This window comes from Cervus canadensis, chromosome 12, assembly GCF_019320065.1.
Source record: "Cervus canadensis isolate Bull #8, Minnesota chromosome 12, ASM1932006v1, whole genome shotgun sequence".
NCBI classification, from domain to species: domain Eukaryota; kingdom Metazoa; phylum Chordata; class Mammalia; order Artiodactyla; family Cervidae; genus Cervus; species Cervus canadensis.
In genome coordinates this window covers 52,025,919-52,045,042 of record NC_057397.1, presented here as the reverse complement: position 1 = coordinate 52,045,042, position 19,124 = coordinate 52,025,919, and the positions used below count along the sequence as shown (strand labels likewise).

General features: G+C 36.1%; 1 protein-coding gene across 1 annotated transcript in view; it reads left to right on the top strand.

The window, feature by feature from the left end:
- PKHD1L1 (PKHD1 like 1) overlaps positions 1-19,124 on the top strand; it is a 169,930-nt gene that overhangs the window by 54,189 nt on the left and 96,617 nt on the right. Inside the window, exons 23-32 of the mRNA XM_043483981.1 lie at positions 869-1,041; positions 4,179-4,326; positions 5,067-5,221; positions 7,125-7,247; positions 7,929-8,034; positions 10,798-10,908; positions 12,163-12,327; positions 13,260-13,381; positions 17,119-17,251; positions 18,476-18,671. Of these exons, the coding sequence (XP_043339916.1) occupies positions 869-1,041; positions 4,179-4,326; positions 5,067-5,221; positions 7,125-7,247; positions 7,929-8,034; positions 10,798-10,908; positions 12,163-12,327; positions 13,260-13,381; positions 17,119-17,251; positions 18,476-18,671 (1,432 nt within the window). The remainder of the gene's footprint in view (positions 1-868; positions 1,042-4,178; positions 4,327-5,066; positions 5,222-7,124; positions 7,248-7,928; positions 8,035-10,797; positions 10,909-12,162; positions 12,328-13,259; positions 13,382-17,118; positions 17,252-18,475; positions 18,672-19,124) is intronic.

Here is a 19,124-nt window from a genome sequence, read left to right as displayed (position 1 = left end):
TGAAATGTGCTAATAAGATAATAAAAATTAAACTGCAGTCTTCAGAAAAGTGAAAGTGAAGTTCACTCAGTCATGTCCGACTGTTTGAGACCCCATGGGCTATACAGTCCATGAAATTCTCCAGGCCAGAATACTGGAGCGGGTAGCCTTTCCCTTCTCCGGGGGATCTTCCCGACCCAGGGATCAAACCCAGGTCTTCCACACTGCAGGTGATTCTTTACCAGCTGAGCCACAAGGAAGCCCAGTCTTCAAAAAAAAAAAAAAAAAAAATCAGCCTAATTCCAAACAGTCACCTTAATAAGTGACTTTTACCATATTTCAGAAGAGTTTTGGAATCCTTTTCTTTGGAACTATTTTAAAACTAAATGTTACTATTCTTACATGTAAGAATAGTAACATTTAGTTTTAAATGTAACATTGCTTACAGTAATGTTGCTATTACTGTAAGAATCCCTCCTTTTGAATCCACTATCCCTGGACCTACTTTGTGATTGGTGGAGCACAGAAGACAGCTGATTTGTGCTGGGTTAAAGGGTTAAAGGTCCTAGTGAGCACCACATTCAGGGACCTACGACAGAGCAAAACTAAGTGGCCGGCAGAGGGCTGCATGGAGCCCAGAGCTTGGTGGCTTTTCAGTATTTTGTTTAATTACCCAAAGAGACTCATATATCAAAAGACTTCAAAGCTTTATGTTCTAGAAGTGAAAGCTCGCCAAGCCTCACAAACTACTTGCCTTAAGGTCTTCTTTCTAAAAGTTTATTTTAAACAGTTTAGTCCATGACACATGGATATTATTTGATGCTTTTTTTTTAGCAGCAGAAGCTATGCAATTTTATCTCCCATTATTTTGTTTATTTGTATTCTTTAGTAATGTCAAAGAGAAGACTTCCAGCATTAGCAGATAAAGGAATATTTTTAAAGGACTTTCAGGTGAAGCAAACCAAAAGTAATGGATCGAGAATAACTAACCAGTATTCTGTCACCATGACATCATATAATTGCAGTTATAACATACCCATGATGGCTGTGAGTTTTGGGCAGGTAAGCTTAGAATTTTACAAGTAACTATTTTCAACTTATGAAACATTAGCTTTGACCTAGTAAATGTAAAACATTATTATGAATAGATGACGTAGATTAGATATCTTTTAATAAGACAAGACAGTTATTCTAAGGATTAAATGAAGATTTAGAGGCTTGAAATTGAGCATGAATTTTCACATTGACCATAAAAATTCACTTTAAGCATTAAAATTTTTTAAAGAAATGTATCTATGGGGAAAAAAGAGGAAATAACCTTAAGAATCAGCTAGCCAGATTTAAGTTTTAAATCAGCTAGCTAGAGATTTCTCTGTTGATGTAAAATAAAACGCTGTAGGCTCTCCCAATAAAGACCTTTGAACACAGATTATTGAAAGAAAATATCTACATTAGGTTGTTAAATTGTTTCTGTTATAAACACTGTTTATTCTTTGTATCAAAATAGATAGAAGGGGAAGAGATGGTTTTCCATAATTCCAAAAGGATCTAAACAGTTACTGTTTGAGTATGAGATCTGCGTTAAATGTTACAATTATGAGAAGAATTTTCCATTAAATTTTTACAAAATATGCAATTAGTTATATAACCCCACAGCAAACCAAAGCCGAGTATAATGCATTCAAAATTCAAGGTTAAATAATAATTAAATATTATAATTTGAGTCTCACAAAGAACTTCCTGTTAACAGTTTTATGATATAAAAGACTAAAAAACTATGTGTTCTGCAAAAATTACTTTTACCCCATCCAGATCCAATGTTTTAGTCTTCGTAGCTCTAAGATAAACATCTTAATGTTTTTCAGTCTTTGAGCTGTCTAACAAAATGTATCGTATGTGTATGTGCACATACTTAAATGTCCACATGAATGAATGGTTTTAAAAACTAACTTTGAGATCATTGTAGACTCATGTGCAGTTGTAAGAATTAATACAGGAATATTCCCATACCTTTCACCCATTATCCCCCAATGGTAGCATCTATAAGCATAACATAATAGCACAACAGGAGAATTGACTTTGACACAGTTTACCAACCTTATTTGGATGTTGTCAGTTCTACATGCTTTCATTTGTGTGTGGTGTGTATGTGTACGATCCTTACACACAGTTTTTTATTGCATGTATAGATTCAGCTGATCACCACAGAACAGTTTCATCCTGAGAATCCCAATGGATACACTTTCATATAGTCACACCACCTACCTCCCTTTGCCACTGTCTTATATCTGGCAACCACTAATTGTCTCTGTAATTGTGGCATTTACAATGTTATATAAATGGAATTAGACTTTATATAATCATGCTAGCATTAATTCTTTTGATATTGACTTTTTTCACTCTGAGTAATTCTCTCAAGATCTCTCCAAATTGTTGTATATATTAATAGTTTGTTCATTTTGGTTGCTGAATAGTGTTTAATAGTATGGATGCACCGTAAGTCTATTTAACCACTTAATTCTTGAGGGACATTTGAGTTGTTTGCAAGTTTTGGCTGCTTGAATAAAGTTACTATGAACATTCATCTGTGGGTTTCCATGTGACATAAGTTTTCATTTTCTGAGTTAATTGCCCAACAGTGTAATTATGGGGTCATGTGATAAACACATGTACAGCTTTATGAGAAACTACTATACTCTTTTCCAGAGTGGGTCAATATTGTTTTAGCTATTCTAGGTCCTGTGTCTTTCCATACAAATTTTGAAATAAGCTTGTTAATACCTACAAAAATCTTGCTAGTATTTTGATAAGAATTGCATTAAACCAATATATTCTTTTGGAGGGAGATTGACGCCCTTACCATATTGAGTCTTCTAATCTATGAACGCAATTTGTCTCTCCATATATTTAGTCTTCTTTGCCTTTTTTCCCCAACATATTTAACTTTTTGGTTACATTGACCAGCATTTTGTAATTTCAGGTCAGATTCAGTACACATTTTGTTACATTTATATATGTTTCATTTTCTTTGAGGTCGTTGTCATGGATCTTATACTAAGTTCAGTTTCTCCATGCTTGTTCTTTTCACATAAAAATATGATTGGTTTTTGTGTGTTGCTCTTGTATCCTGCAACCTCGCCAAAGGCCATGACTTATTACAAAGTAAAGGCACTCATGTAATCACTTCAAGATAAAGAAAATCATTAGACCCCTGAGAGCCTTCTTTGTGCCTTTTCCTTATCATTGGATTATTTGCCTACCTCCCTAGATAACTACTATTTTAACTTTACCAACATTAGTTAGTTTTGCTTTTTTAACTCATCACATCAATAATAATACACTATGTATTCTTTTGTTTGATATTATGAGATTCATGTTGTTGCATACAGCTAGCTGAAGTTTGTTCTTTTTCACTGTACAGTATTCCATGGTGTTAACGTACAACAATTTATCTATTCTGTTGATGGGCTTCTGCACTATTTCAAGTTTGGGATTATTATAAATAAAGCTGCTCTGAACATTCTTGCACATGTCTTTTGGGACTTACATTTGCTCATTTGTGTGGGCAATAGGACTTATAACTTTAAATTCCACAAGATTAACAGGGATCAGCAGCTGGAGAGTATCATCTTCACTATTAGAGTTACAATCTATGAATGTTTATCTCACACATTGCTTCTGTCACTTGGCACTTAACATTGGCACTTAACATTAGACAGGTATTTCCTGAATCTGGATTAGGCACTGTATTGACCATATATTTCTTTATATCATTAGTTAAGTTTTCAAGTTTCTGTATGTTATTTCTCCAAAAAGGTTTTTAATTTTTTGATAGCCAAGACCATGTTTCCTATTTCTTTGCCTCACCACCCAATGTGATTAGCATTGTACCTTGAACAGAATGCCTGCTCAATAAATATTTGTTCCTTGAGTGATGGCGGGCACTCTCTGAATTAATGAGGTATTACTGTGGTTCCAGCTGATTGCTGCGCAGATGACCGCGTTGACTTGAGCCTCATTAGCGCAGCCATGTCGGTATGGCCTGTGTTGATTTATGTGACTCTCCTTAATGTTCTGGGGAGTCCTGAATACCTGAGGCTCATTTATGTCATGTCACAGGACTGTACCCCGGTGAAATAGAAATCATGTTCGCCAATGTTATATTTAATCATTTTATCAATATTTATTTTGGAAATTAGAGAATCACAAATGAGACAGAGAATGAGTCTGTTTATAGAGGAAATAATTGGCCTGGGGAGTCAAAGATTCGTATTCAAAGAAGTCAAGCAGCATCTCCACCTCTCAGTGGCAGCTTTGACATTCACGCTTATGGACATGTTCTCACAGGTACATGAAAAAGTCCATAACTTTGGTCTGTGTATCAGTTGAACTATACTGATCTAAATAACCATCATAAACATTTCAGTGTATGTCTTTTTAATGTTATGTCTTTATGTAATTTATAGAGTTGAAATCTTCATTAATGTAAAGCTAAATTATTGAGAAAAAATGAAATTTTCATGTTTTTTTCATCACCTCACCAGATACCCTAGGTTAAATTCCCAAAAGTTTGTTTCTTTTTTATGTCCATAGCTTATTGGTTACCTATGAAATTGCTTTTTTTTTTTAAGTATTTGAGCCAAGGATCAATGTCTGAGGTACATTACTCATGTAATTTTTGTTTCTAAAAAATATGTAAATTTGTTGCATAAGCAATATGGAAATTTCATTTTTTTCCATATTAGAGGAGAACAGTTGGTTTACAAGTGATAAAATACATCTCATGTATGTTAAAGGTGACCATGGGTCTTCCCCAACGGCTCAGCAGTAAAGAGTCTGCCTGCAATGCAGGAGTCATAAGAGATGTGGATTTCATCCCTGGGTGGGGAAGATCCCCTGGAGGAGGGCATGGCAACCCACCCCAGTATTCTTGCCTGGAGAATCCCATGGGCAGAGGGGCCTGGCGGGCTACAGTCTGTGGGGTCGCAGAGAGTCAGGCACTACTGAAGCAGCTTAGCATGCACAAGAGTGACCACGGTTTTGTGAATTTTTGATTCCCACTGTTTGCTGTCCTTCTGCGAGCGCAGGTATCCCCGCTGCCGTGTCAGCCGCAGATTTGCAGTTTGCTCTCCAGAGTCTAGAAGAAATGGGACAAGTCTCGGTGACCCGAGAGGGAGGTTGTGCTGGATACTCATGGCGCGTCAAGTGGAGAAGCACGTGTGGAAAGCAGCCTCTCCTGCAGGTTCCCTCACGTCACCTGGGTTTTGTTTTCTTCTATGTTTTCTTTGCTGACTTGCACCCCACCTGGTGCCAAAGAGACCTGGAGACTGTGTGTATTTTAAAAATGCAAATGATAGACTAAACATTGAAGGAATTCCTTTCCATTCGTTTCCATAAAAGGAAATTGAGGGAAAGAAGATTGTTCAAAATTAAGTTGACCAGGCATTCTCTTTTGTGGAGAACAGCTGTTGGTGCTTTATGCCTGACATTCTATGGGGGAAGTTCAGGAATATATGGATTAGAAGACCCTTGACAGGGGCAGGAAGAGCACAGACAGGGCCAGTCTCAGAACTAAATCTGTGTAAACTGTGAGGGAAGGCATTGTGTAAGGGGGAGGGTGTACTGGGGATATACTCTATGGGGGGCCAAGCATAATCTGTCGTGCTGTCTATAATTCTATCTTTTCACTAGAGCTGTATTCTGGGTCTTTGGATAGTTTTCTGGTTCCAAAGATGACCTTTTCAAGTTCATAACAGAACCACACTTTTAAGTGTTCATCTAATGACTTTTGCTTAGAGTGTGCTTGGGAGTACGGGAGTAAAGTCACATTTAGAATATGTGAAGGTGAAGGGTCTGGAAGAGACTTTGGGCTCAGATGGTAAACATCAAAAGTATGCTTTCTAGTGATGATGAGAGTGTGAGAGGCCCTCTTATCCTCACCTACTATTGGTGAGACAGTAAAATCAGTAAGGTCATTTGGGAGGATAATTTAGTTGTGTATACCTTATGATTCAGCCATTTCAGATCTATAACTCCATTCTACTGAAATAATAATACAAATAGGAAAAGAGATAGGTACAGAGTTAGTCAATGCAGCGTTATTTGTAATAGTAAAAAGAAAAACAACCCTAGAAATCTAAATCCCCATCAATAGAAAAATAGTTGTTAAAATGACACAAACTTGGCATGAATACTGTGCAGCCATGTACAGACCCACATATATTCACCTGGAAAGATGTCCTTGACAAAAGGTGGGAAAAAATACAAAACTGCTTTCGGAAAATGACAGAGGAGACTCAAAAAAAAGTATATAAACGTAGAATATAATATGCCATACATAGACTGTATGGATGTCATACAGATGTGGGCCTTATTTTAAGAAAGCACATGTCCTGAAACTAGAATTAGAAAATTCTGTTACTGAGACATCTCTAATGACTGGTGTCCGCTTGGTACCTCTGCTGGTGTCTGCACACTCTTCCCTTCGTTCTCCCCTGGCCTTATTCATTATTTCTGCTCCTGGTCACTTTGGCTCCCACAGACCCACCACGAAGACTCCTCTCTCTTTTCTAGCTTCTGTATGCATGGGAAGGCTGCCATGTTAGCAGTGCAGCTTTGGAATGACCAAAGTATGCATGTTGATCTGATTTGGTTTCATTTTTACCACTGGCAGAAAATATAATCTCATCAGTAGATGAAAAACCAAGGGTAGTCAGAGGCCGAAACTGCAAAAGGGGAAACATTGACTCTTGGGTGGAAAGAAGACCACATTTTTTCAATTATTTAAGAATCATTTATCAAAATGGTCATTTTTCAGAAAGAGCATAGAATATTTTGACAAAATGAAATTCATAAATTCGTGTTTCTCAGACATATTTTATTCTAAATATTCGAGTTAATTGTAGTCATTTAATTCAAGTTGTGATTGCTGCAATATATGATAATGCAATGATGTTACCAGTTTTTTCTTTGATAGATTATGATCATTTTTGAAGAGGCTTCTTTTTTCAAAAATGTGACCAAATGGTTTTGAAGTTTTTTCATTTTCTGACATTTTGCTTTTAACCATGCTTAAATTTAAAAAGAAAAACTAGTGTGGTCATGTATCATAACATTTCTAGTGAAATAATCTTATCTAAAAATAGATCAATGATTCCAATGTTTTTGGAGAAAATGCTAACATGACCGTTACAAGGATAAAGGAAGGTGGCTTATTCAGACAGCGTGTACCGGGAGACCTACTTCGTACACCCAGCAAACAGCCACAGGTATTTTTGAAAGTTTATTCATAATTTTAAACATATAACTATTTTGTAATAAATTAAAGACCCAGTAAAACTGAACAGATGACATCTTTATATTTATGTGACTGTTTGTTAACAGAGGATCAATTCCATAATATTATTTCATGACTTTTGAGAAAATTATTAATATCTTCTTTATGATAAAAATGGATTTTAAGCTTTGCTGTTAGTATTTGAAAATATATCCTTTCATTTAATCTTTGTCATATTTCTGTAAAGCGATTATTAACCTACTACTTACTGAGAGGGAATTAAAGATAAAGAGTAAGGAGTTTAGGTGATTTTCTCAAGAGCAACCTTTGTTTTTATCCATAGCACTAATTACCCCCAGGGCATAATGTGCATTTACTTTTTTTGTTAAGTTTTTAGCCTTTTGCAACTCTGTGTCCTACCTCTGCTAGAATGTAAGTTGGGTGACAACAGGAATGTCATCTGTTTTGTTAAATGTACTTATCCATTTACAGCTGTGCCGGATATAATGGACACATTTGCAGAATGAGTCAATGAAATGTCAAAACAGAAAAAGTATGAGTAGAATAAATTTTGGAAACTAGCAAACAAGCAAAATTCCATTACTTTTCTAAATCCTACATATATTCGTTTAACCATGCTACCTCTCTTATCCCTGTGTTTGTTTATTTGTAGGTTGAAGTCTATATCAATGAAATTCCAGCTAAATGTTCAGGCAACTGTGGGTTTACATGGGAACCCACAGCTACTCCTCAAATCCAGGCCATAAACCCTTCCCAAGGTAATCTCTTGCTTTCGAATTTGGAGTGTAGGGTGGAAGACAATTAGCAAAAATGTAAACTCTGATAGTGGTTAAGCAGACAGCTCTACATAGAAAAAAATGTATCAAATCAGAAAGCTATGGAAAGATCATTAATTTCCTTAGGGAGAAGTATCACTGTTGACATTGGACTCACTAGTATTCCACTTTTCCCGGTTCACCAAGTTAAAATCAATATCTAAGATTTCTGATATTGAGGCAGTTTTGTTAAACTCTACTAGCTAGGATTTTTTCTGGGATCTTTCATCATATGAGACCACTTCTTCTAGGAGACATAGTACTAAAACGTCAGTAACAGGACAGCTGCTGTTTAATAAAAGAAAATAATTAGGCCCTAGATTTGAGAATAAGAGAGAGAAAAATTATTGCCAAGAACTCAGTCTAGAGGGAACCATCATGAAACACCTTCATGGTATGTGATTACTTTTAAAAAATGTGATTACACTTTATGTCTGAACTCCCAAGGGTTGAAATAAACAGAATGACTAAGGATTGTAAGGGATGGCTTTTTTTCAGACAGAAAGATAAGCTCAGATACTGTAATCACTTATTTAGTATTGATGGCTAGTAGGAAAACTCACCTGCTAATTATGTCAGCAAGCAAAAAAACCCATTGAAATCTTTAAAATATCACATTATTATGTTGAAAGAATATATTCTTCAGGCTTTTATCATAGTGTTATAATTGTTATAATACTTTTTAATGTAATTATTATACTAATATCTTTTTATAGTATTATATATAAATTCATGTTATCCCAAAGTTAGTATCACTACTGTAAAACCTTCAGAACTCTCAAGAATAAAGATTTCATGGACTTTAATTTGGTTTTAGTCCTTTGATATTCTTATTTTTGAATCCATCCTTGTATTTTGTAATGGATTTCCACCTTTGAATTCCACTTTGGTATTCTTGTTCTTGAATACATCTTTGTATTTTGTAATGGACTTCCACTCTTAATTCTTGGAAATAATATTTGCTACTCAGTTAACGTGAAGCACCTTTTGCCTCATTTTAAATGTAAAACTAATAAAAAAAGTAAGTATAAATAATGCTATTAAAAACACCCATTTTCTCCTCCATGAATATTTAACAGCTGTTAACACTTGTCATAGTTACTTCAAGTCATCAGAAAAAAAATATAGGAACAGCTATAGTTGTCTCTAAGCACTATGCTCAGAGCTAGTGCCCTATCACCTTCCCCAGCGGCAAGCACAATAATTAATTTTGTCTGTATTCTTCCATGCCATTTTAATTACCCTTTGTGTATAACACAGACATGGTGAGTTTTCCACTTTTTAAGTTTATCCATGAGCTATTTCATTGTAAATATCATTTCCACCTTACTTTTGTCATTCAGCATTTGTTTTGAGAAATATATGGTTTTATGCATATGTAATTAATCAGCTTAAAATACTTCGTAGATAAACCAATTTATTTGTTCCTCTATTGATGGACATTTAGACTGTTTACAAGTTTTTTTGTTTTTGCCCATGACTGTATTGAGCTTTCTTATGCAAATCTACAATAGCATAGATACTAGAACTTCTTTAGGATTTGCATCCTACATATGGATTACTAGGTATATGTGTATTCACTTCATTAGATGACCAAATTGCTCCCCTAATTGACTGTACCTCCAGTGGGTATGAGAACATCATATTATCCAGACCCTTGCCAACAGTTAATAATATGAGTTTTCTAATTTTGGTCAATCTGATGTGTTTAAGAAGTTATCTCATCATTGTTTTTAGTTGTCTATTCCTTGGTTAGTAATGCACAGGAACATCTATGTTTCTTGGACATTTAGATTACTTCTTCTTCTGCAAATTGCTTGTTAACATTTTATATCCATTTACCAGATTGTCTTTTTTCTATCAACTTGCACTGGGTATTATGGTTATCGATTCATTGTGCGTATCTTTTCCTAGTGTATCACTTATGATATGTTTTAGTATCTTGTTCATGGAAACATTTAATTTATATATGCTTTCCTTTATGGTTAACTGTGGCTTTTTGTATCTTACCAAATCCATCTCTACATGAAAGTCTTAAAGATATTTGACTATGTTTTTTTCTAAAATTTTGAAGTTTTGATTTTTCATTCTTACTTAGCTATTTAAATCCATGTGAAATCTATGTTGTGTGTGATGTTATATAAGTAGGGTGACCATTTCATGTATCGATCAAACCTGGATAACTTAAGAGTCAATGGAGAACATTCAGTATAAGATGCTGGGCCAGAGAGGATAAGCCTGGAATACCCCAGGCACTTTAGGATTGGTGTCACTCCAGCTAAAGTAATCATATCCTATTTCAAATGGGAAGTGTCCACTACACTACTTGTATAGTTTATTCTTTTTTCTTGAGTTTCTTGAGTTTGTTCTGTCATAGTCTAAGTTACCACATGGGGATGTCTGTTTAATTTCTTTGTCATAAGAATAATTTTCCTTTACTTACATCATTCCATACTTTGAGTCAGATAATTCTTTCCACTAATCTCTATCAACACACAGATTCCAAACATGAAGCAATGTGCAGTAATAAAATGGGAAAAAAATACCATTGCTAAATAAATGTCTTTCTTCCCTGCTTGCTTAAAGGCTTATTATTTAAATCTTTTAGAAGGTAGGGTCATTTGCCTCTGAGAAATATCTGATTTCAAAGCAACAGATTCTATGTTTTGTCATTTTAATATTGTCATTTGTATTTATCATTTTCAGGGTCTTATGAAGAAAGCACAATTCTAACCATCTCGGGTTCAGGATTTTCTTCTAGTTCATCTGTCTCAGTCTCAGTTGGGCCAGCAGGTTGCTCTCTTCTTTCTGTGAATGGTAGGTTCTTTTAAAATGATTATTTTTGAGTCTAATTGCTTTTCTGTAAGAGATAATAGAATCAAAGATCAGTGTTACAATAATAATTTTCCTATAGAGTACCTTTGGGGTCATGAAATTGGCTAACTGCTCTAAATAGATACCCTATCTTTTTAATCTTTGGTTATAACCACAGACTAATTCTTGCACTGTTGTACAGTACCTCTATCCATAACAGTTGATCTTTGTTCTTTTTCTCCTCATAAAGAGATTACACAAAGTCTTTCCTTCTTTGGTATGTCTCTGGAACACAAAACGCATAGATTGCTGCTCTGATATTCCGTGATCCCCTCTGCTCATGCTTTGAAAATGTCACATTAGTCATAGCAGGAGGACATAGCCATCTTCCTGCACTTCTAGTCCAAAGGAACCTCTATGCATTAATATAGAATTTAAATATCATTGTACTTTCTATTCATGGAAATGAGGAACATAACTATTTATTTACCTAAAAATTCTCGTTCATAATCCTAGTTATTTTTCTTAATTTTAATAAGTTTAGATTATATAAGCAAATTCACCCTCTATATCATTTCAGTCTTTTTCTTTTGCACCATATGGCATGGGGATCTTCGTTCCCTGACCAGGGACTGAGCCTGTGCCTCCTGCCTTAGAAGCACAGAGTTTTAACTACTAGACCACCAGGGAAGTTCCTCATTTAAGTTGTTTTTAATTTACATCTTCTATGGATTCTTGGGATCAAATAGTCAATATTATTAAATTGTATATCATAATAACAATGATGGTGATGATGTGCACTGTACTATAAGCCCACATGTACTGTTCTAAATGAAAAATAGGTTTTCCACTTAGCTTTTGATCACTTTTCTTGTTGAAACCTAGTATTTTTACTCAGTTTGTGACATAAACAATGTATTGGACCAAAATCTTTAAATTATTGATATAAATTACTTTATATATTAGGATTTAAAATTATTATTATAGTAACTTTTTAGCCACAGTAGTACTCAGGAGCAAGTTGTTTACTCTGCCCTCATTATTGTTTTACCTTACTCTTTTTCTGGGAGGGTCTGATTCACAGCATTAGGTAGACTGTAAAGGTTTTCCTCCCATTAATATATGAGTAGTTTTCCTCAGATATGTTTCTTTGGAATATAAAAATGAAGGCCACTTTTATATTTGCAGGCATAAAATTTCAGTAATTTTATCCAGCAAAAGCATTTCTTGACCATATTTTTCTTCTTTTATCACAAGAAAATGAGATCAAGTGCCAGATTCTGAACGGAAGTGCTGGCCGTTTCCCAGTTGCTGTGTCCGTCGCTGATGTTGGCCTAGCGCGGAATGCAGAGGAGAAGGGATTCCACTTCATTTATCAGAGTCAGATCTCACACATCTTGCCTGCTTCTGGAAGCCTCGCAGGTAACAGTTAATTGTTCCAAACAAAGGAAAATTGCCTATATTTCCATCATTCATTTCATGGAACTATTTCTAGAACAGGGTGAAGGGAGAGGACTCCAAACCTTCCTCGTACAGAACAAAGGAGACACCTCCTCCGGAACGCACAGTGATTCCCTGGATGACTAATTCTTTTGTTTCTTATGAAGCACAAGTCAGGGTGACTGCTTCTACTACATCTTAGGTTATTGAATTAATATCATCAATTATTACATGTTTCTATAACAAGCTCATTAATTATGTCAAGATAAGATTTATTAGTTATTATTCTGCTTACCAACTGCTCCATTTGTAATCACAGTCTCAGTGGAGCTACTTGACCCAGAAAAAGTTCCAGGAATAAATAGGGGAAAGGGAGGCTGATGCAGAAGATGAAAGAAAATAACACATTTTTCCAGTCTTGCTGTATTTTTTTTGTGTGTGTTTTGTTTGCTTGTTTGTTTGATCATGTTTAGTTTTGGATTTTGTGCTTTGGCCTTGATCTTTGGGATATGTTCTGTGTTTATATTTTAAGTTATTTTTATTTTGTTGGGATTTTTAATTTACTTAAAAAGTAGTTCACTCTCATTTCCCACTAGTTTAATAAATACAAATAGCATAATTTCTCTTTAGGATGAAGAAGACACTATGGAAAATAGCAGTTGCTGCTAGTAATGTCCAGAAGCAAATGTTAGTTGCAAATCTGTGTTATTTCATTCAATCACTTAGCCCAGCCTCTTTACAATTCCAGAGTCTGGAGCTCAGGCTATGTGGTCCTTAATCTACTTGCCAACCCATCTCTTGGATGATTAGACAATTCTAGAATGATGAGTTAGATTACTGCCAAAGTGTCTTTTTGTTATTGTTAACCTATTGTGTTTCTGTTGTTACTTGATTTTGTGTTTTTACTAATGAAGGTGGTACTCTTCTGACTGTATCTGGATTTGGCTTTCATGAATATTCAAAGGTATTAGTCGGAAATGAAACCTGCAATGTAATTGAAGGGGATTTGAATAAAATAACCTGCAGAACACCAAAAGTAAGGCATCCAGTTTTGGTCACTTTTTTCTAACTCTGAAATTGTGTGAATTAAAGAGCACCTCAGTAGAGGGTGAAACAAATGCCTTATTTACCTAACGAGTGCAGAGGTTCATAATGCTCTTTAACAATTAGTTCTTCAACATCTTTCTGCTAAGATCCAAATACAAAATATTATCCCCACAATCTAGATACTTAACATCATTGAGGAAGAGAGACACATAAACTAATGTTATATAGTGTGTTTCATTTGAAATAATAAAAGTAAACACACAAGTGAAGATAAAATACAGTGGGGAGAGGATGTCAGGAAGAGTTTCATGAGCAAGTTCATGTCTTGTCAGAGGTGGAAGGATGATGAATGGGAGTTGACAAGGAAAATCCAAGGATGAAAAAATATACCAGTAATAAGTAATATAAAAAATTCAGGGAGGCAACTCTAGACATTTTGTTTTTTTTTTTTTTTTTATTAATAAATTCTTTTTATTTCTGGAAATAAATAGAATATTTCACAATAGTGATTATTTCATATGCAAACATTTAGAATTAATAGTCACATGCTGTGATTTGTTTCTAAATATATTCCAACCACATATTAAATTTATAGTTTATCGTGAATTTTCTAAACACACTCCCCTTTAATGTCTTTCTTTATTCAGTGAAGTTAAAGGAGGAGTGGGTTTTTAATCAGACCAATGAAAAGTTCACTTTGGTTCAGTTCAGCTGCTCAGTCATGTCCAACTCACGGCGAACTCATGGACTGCAACATGCCAGGCTTCCCCGTCCATCACCAACTCCTGAAGGATGCTCAAACTCATGTCCATTGAGTTGTGATGCAATCCAACCATCTCATCCTCTGTCATCCCCTTCTCCTCCTTCTTTCAAATTTTCCAGCATCGGGGTCTTTTCCAATGAGTCAGTTCTTTCCATCAGGTGGGCAAAGTATCAGAGCTTCAGCTTCAGCATCAGTCCTTCCAATAAATATTCAGGGTTGATTTCCTTTAGGATTGACTGGTTGGATCTCCTTGCTGTCCAAGGGACTCTTAAGAGTCCCAACACCCTCTGGGTCTTCCCAGTGCACCAGGCCCGAGCACTTGACTCATGCATCCAACCTGGGCTGGTTATCTGTTTCACCCTAGATAATATACATGTTTCAATGCTATTCTCTCGAAATATCCCACCCTCGCCTTCTCCCACAGAGTCCAAAAGTCTGTTCTGTACATCTGTGTCTCTTTTTCTGTTTTGCATATAGGGTTATCGTTACCATCTTTCTAAAAAAAAAAGAGTCCCAACACCACAGTTCAAAAGCATCAATTCTTTGGCGCTCAGCTTTCTTTATGGTCCAACTCTCACATCCATACATGACTGCTGGAAACCCCACAGCTTTGACTAGATGGACATTTGTTGGCAAAGGAATGTCTCTGCTTTTTAATATGCTGTCTCGGTTTGTCATACCTTTCTTCCAAGGAGCAAGCGTCTTTTAATTTCAAGGCCGCAGTCACCATCTGTAGTGATTTTGGAGCCCAAGAAAATAAAGTCTCTCACTGATTCCATTGTTTCCCCATCTATTTGCCATAAAGTGATGGGACCAGATGCCATGATCTTTGTTTTCTGAATGCTGAATTTTAAGCCAACTTTTTCACTCTCCACTTTCAATTTCATCAAGAGGCTCCTTAGTTCCTTTTTGCTCTCTGCCATTAGGGTGGTGTCATCTACACGTCTGAGGTTATTGATATTTCTCCCGGCAATCTTGATTCCAGTTTGTGCTTCATCCAGCCCAGCATTTCACACGATGTACTCTGCATATAAGTTAAATAAGCAGGGTGACAATACACAGCCTTGACAGACGTACTCCTTTCCCAATCTGGAATCAGTCTGTTGTTCCATATCTGGTTCTAACTGTTGCTTCTTGACCTGAACACAGATTCCTCAGGAGGCAGGTAAGGTGGTCTGGTATTCCCATCTCTTGAAGAATTTCCCACAGTTTGTTGTAATCTAAACAGTCAAAGGCTTTAGCATAGTCAATGAAGCAGAAGCAAATGCTTTTCTGGAATTCTCTTGCTTTTTCTATTATCCAATGGATATTGGCAATCTGATCTCTGATTCCTCTGCCTTTTCTAAATCCAGTTTGAATATCTTGAGTTCTCAGTTCATATACTGTTGCAGCCTAGCTTTCAGAATTTTGAGCATTATTTTGCTAGCATGTGAGATGAGTGTAATTATGTAGAAGTCTGAACATTCTTTGGCATTGCCCTTCTTTGAGATTGGAATGAAAACTGACCTTTTCCAGCCCTGTGACCACTGCTGAGTTTTCCAAATTTGCTGGTATATTGAGTGCAGCACTTTCACAGCATCATCTTTTAGGATTTGAAATAGCTTAACTGGAATTCCATTGCCTCCACTAGCTTTGTTCCTAGTGATGCTTCCTAAGGCTCACCTTACTTCACAGCACTTTCCATTTTGGGTTTCTTAAAGGAATATATAAATACTTTAAATGTGTTAAAGTTTCAGTTTGTTGACAAAACACACAAAATGTGAGTTTTCCCATGGAATTTTACATTTTAAGACCAATCATTGTTCCTCTATTTTTAAAAAGTGTTTAAATTTAAACCAAAACTGTTTTACTTACTGTTTGCAAAAGGATGATGAATTAAGTCATTAATATCTAAGGCTATAGACAATTAACTGTAGATATTATTATGTAGTTGACATGTGAAAGTGAAAGTTGCTCAGTCGTGTCCAGCTCTTTGTGACCCCATGGACTGTAGCCTGCCAGGCTCCTTTGTCCATAGAATTCTCCAGGCCAGAATATTGGAGTGGGTAGCCAGTCCCTTCTCCAGGGAATCTTCCAAACTCCGGGATCGAACCCAGGTCTCCCACATTGCAAGCGGATTCTTTACCAGCTGAGCAACCAGGGAAGCCCAAGAATACTGGAGTGGATAGCCTATTCCTTCTCCAGGGGATCTTCCCAACCTAGGAATCAAACAGGGATCTCTTGCATTGCCGGTGGATTCTTAACCAGCTGAACTACCAGGGAAGCCCCGAATTTGAGCATGCATTGGACTGAATGATGGAGATAAGAATCTGGGGGATATAGCAAATTAAAACTTCATTTAAATTATGTCATTCAGTTAAACACTGAGTGGGCACTAAGTAAATACTAGATGCTGGGAAAACTGTTTTTCCTAATTGGAAATTGTGTGCTGTATCAGTGAAAGCATCACTTATTTTTCTTGGGTTTCAGTCTTGGATTCTGGAACCATGTCAACAAAAGATACAATAATGTCCTTTATCCATGAAGAGGAATAAATGTTTCATTCAAGCCTATTTTAAGAGCAAAAGACTCAAAACATTTAGTATAATATGCTTTATTAATTAGAGAATCACTTGTCCAAAACATTGAAGAACCCTGGGGAATCCAGTACTGTAGATGTATTTGAATTGATCATAAGCACCCACAAAACCACTATATCTTATACCTTTATCTAAGAATTTAAACATATAACCTACATTTGATACAATAACTTTCCTCCTTTGACATCACAACTTTCAAAGTATCTGATAATTAACTCTGATTCATGACTTTGGGGAAAAAAAATCTTTAAAAGTTTATTTTGAAAAAAAAAAAAAAGAAAAAAAAAGTTTATTTTGAGAGATTCTTTTTGCTTTTAGCCATTGAATTTCTGTATCTTAATATTTAGTGTTTGCTAATTGTTTTATTTTTTCCTCTTGTTTCAGAGAATTGAGGGTACAGTTGATATTTCAGTTATTACCAGTGGAGTTCAAGCCACAGCAAAAAATGCTTATAGTTATAATTGTTTACAGACTCCAGTTATAACCGATTTTAGTCCAAAAGTACGGACAATACTGGGTAAGGAATTCTTCAATAAAATTAGTCATTTGATATATATATGTATGTCCAGTGCATTGGACAATATATGTATTTATCTGATGCAATGGACATGAACTTGGGCAAACTTCGGGGGATGGTGAGTGACAGGAGGTCACAGGTTTCTTTTTTAACCATGAAGTGGTCTGTTTATTATATAACTTTGAACATTTGCAAAAAGAAGAAAGATATAAATTTTTTAAAAATTCTTTGCCATCTTCTTTTCCCTGTTAAACAATTGAACATGAATTTTATCTCCCTCTGGCAGCTATTAGTTCTTTCACTGATTTTCTTTTACCTCTGAAAGTGGTTCAGTTCAGTTCAGTTTAGCCGCTCAGTCGTGTCCGACTCTTTGTGACCCCATGAACCACAGCACGCCAGGCCTCCCTGTCCATCACCAACTCCCGGAGTTTACTCAAACTCATGCCCATCGAGTCGGTGATGCCATCCAGCCATCTCATCCTCTGTCGCCCCCTTCTCCTCCTGCCCCAATCCCTCCCAGCATCAAGGTCTTTTCCAATGAGTCAACTCTTCGCATGAGGTGGCCAAAGTACTAGAGTTTCAGCTTCAGCATCAGTCCTTCCAAAGAACACCCAGGACTGATCTCCTTTAGGGTGGACTGGTTGGATCTCCTTGCAGTCCAAGGGACTCTCAAGAGTCTTCTCCAACACCACAGTTCAAAAGCATCAATTTTTCGGCACTCAGCTTTCTTCACAGTCCAACTCTCACATCCATACATGACCACTAGAAAAACCATAGCCTTGACCAGACAGACCTTTGTTGACAAAGTAATGTCTCTGCTTTTTAATATGCTATTTAGGTTGGTTATAACTTTCCTTCCAAGGAGTAAGCGTCTTTTAATTTCATGGCTGCAATCACCATCCGCAGTGATTTTGGAGCCCCAAAAAATGAAGTCTGACACTGTTTCCACTGTTTCAGCATCTATTTCCCATGGGGTGATGGGACCAGATGCCATGATCTTAGTTTTCTGAATGTTAAGCTTTAAGCCAACTTTTTCACTCTCCTCTTTCACTTTCATCAAGAGGCTTTTTAGTTCCTCTTCACTCTCTGCCATAAGGGTGAAAGTGGTAGGATGTCCTAAATCCAATGAAAGATAAGATGAGTTGGTTTACTTCATATTCAAATTTTGTGCTATATAATATATGGACTCTTTTTGTAAAATTTTCTTTTCTTTCAAAATAATAGGGGAAGATAATTTAACGATTAAGGGTTATAACTTTGGAAATGAACTGACACAAAACATGGAGGTCTACGTTGGAGGTAAATCCTGCCAGGTCCTTCACCGGAACTTCACAGATATTAGATGCCTTTTGCCCAAGTTGTCTCCTGGAAAACATGATATCTATGTCGAAGTCAGAAACTGGGGTTTTGCATCAACAAGGTATGGTAATGATGTAAACTTGATAGAGTCATGGAACACATGGTGCAAAGATATTGGGATAGGAAGAGAAGCAGTAATTAAACCTGATAATATTTCAATTGATTTCTTTACCTTTCTAGAATTCCCTTTGCAAAAGATTCTGAAAATATCTCATAAAATGCAATATAATGCTTAGGTTTGAGACCAACACCACTTGGATTAGGCTGTAAGATTCTCTGCAGAACTAGGTTTATGTATATGTCACATGATTTTAGTTCATTCTGGAAATACTGTCAGGCAGTTTCTAGGGGCAGACACTTTCTTAGCCCTGGATTTTATAGTGGAGAATAAGAGGCATGTGTCCCCCACCTTAGAGCTTCTCAGGTGGCGCAGTGGTAAAGAATCCACCTGCCAATGCAGGAGATGGAGGTTTGATTCCTGGGTCAGGAAGATCCCCTGGAGGAGGAAATGGCA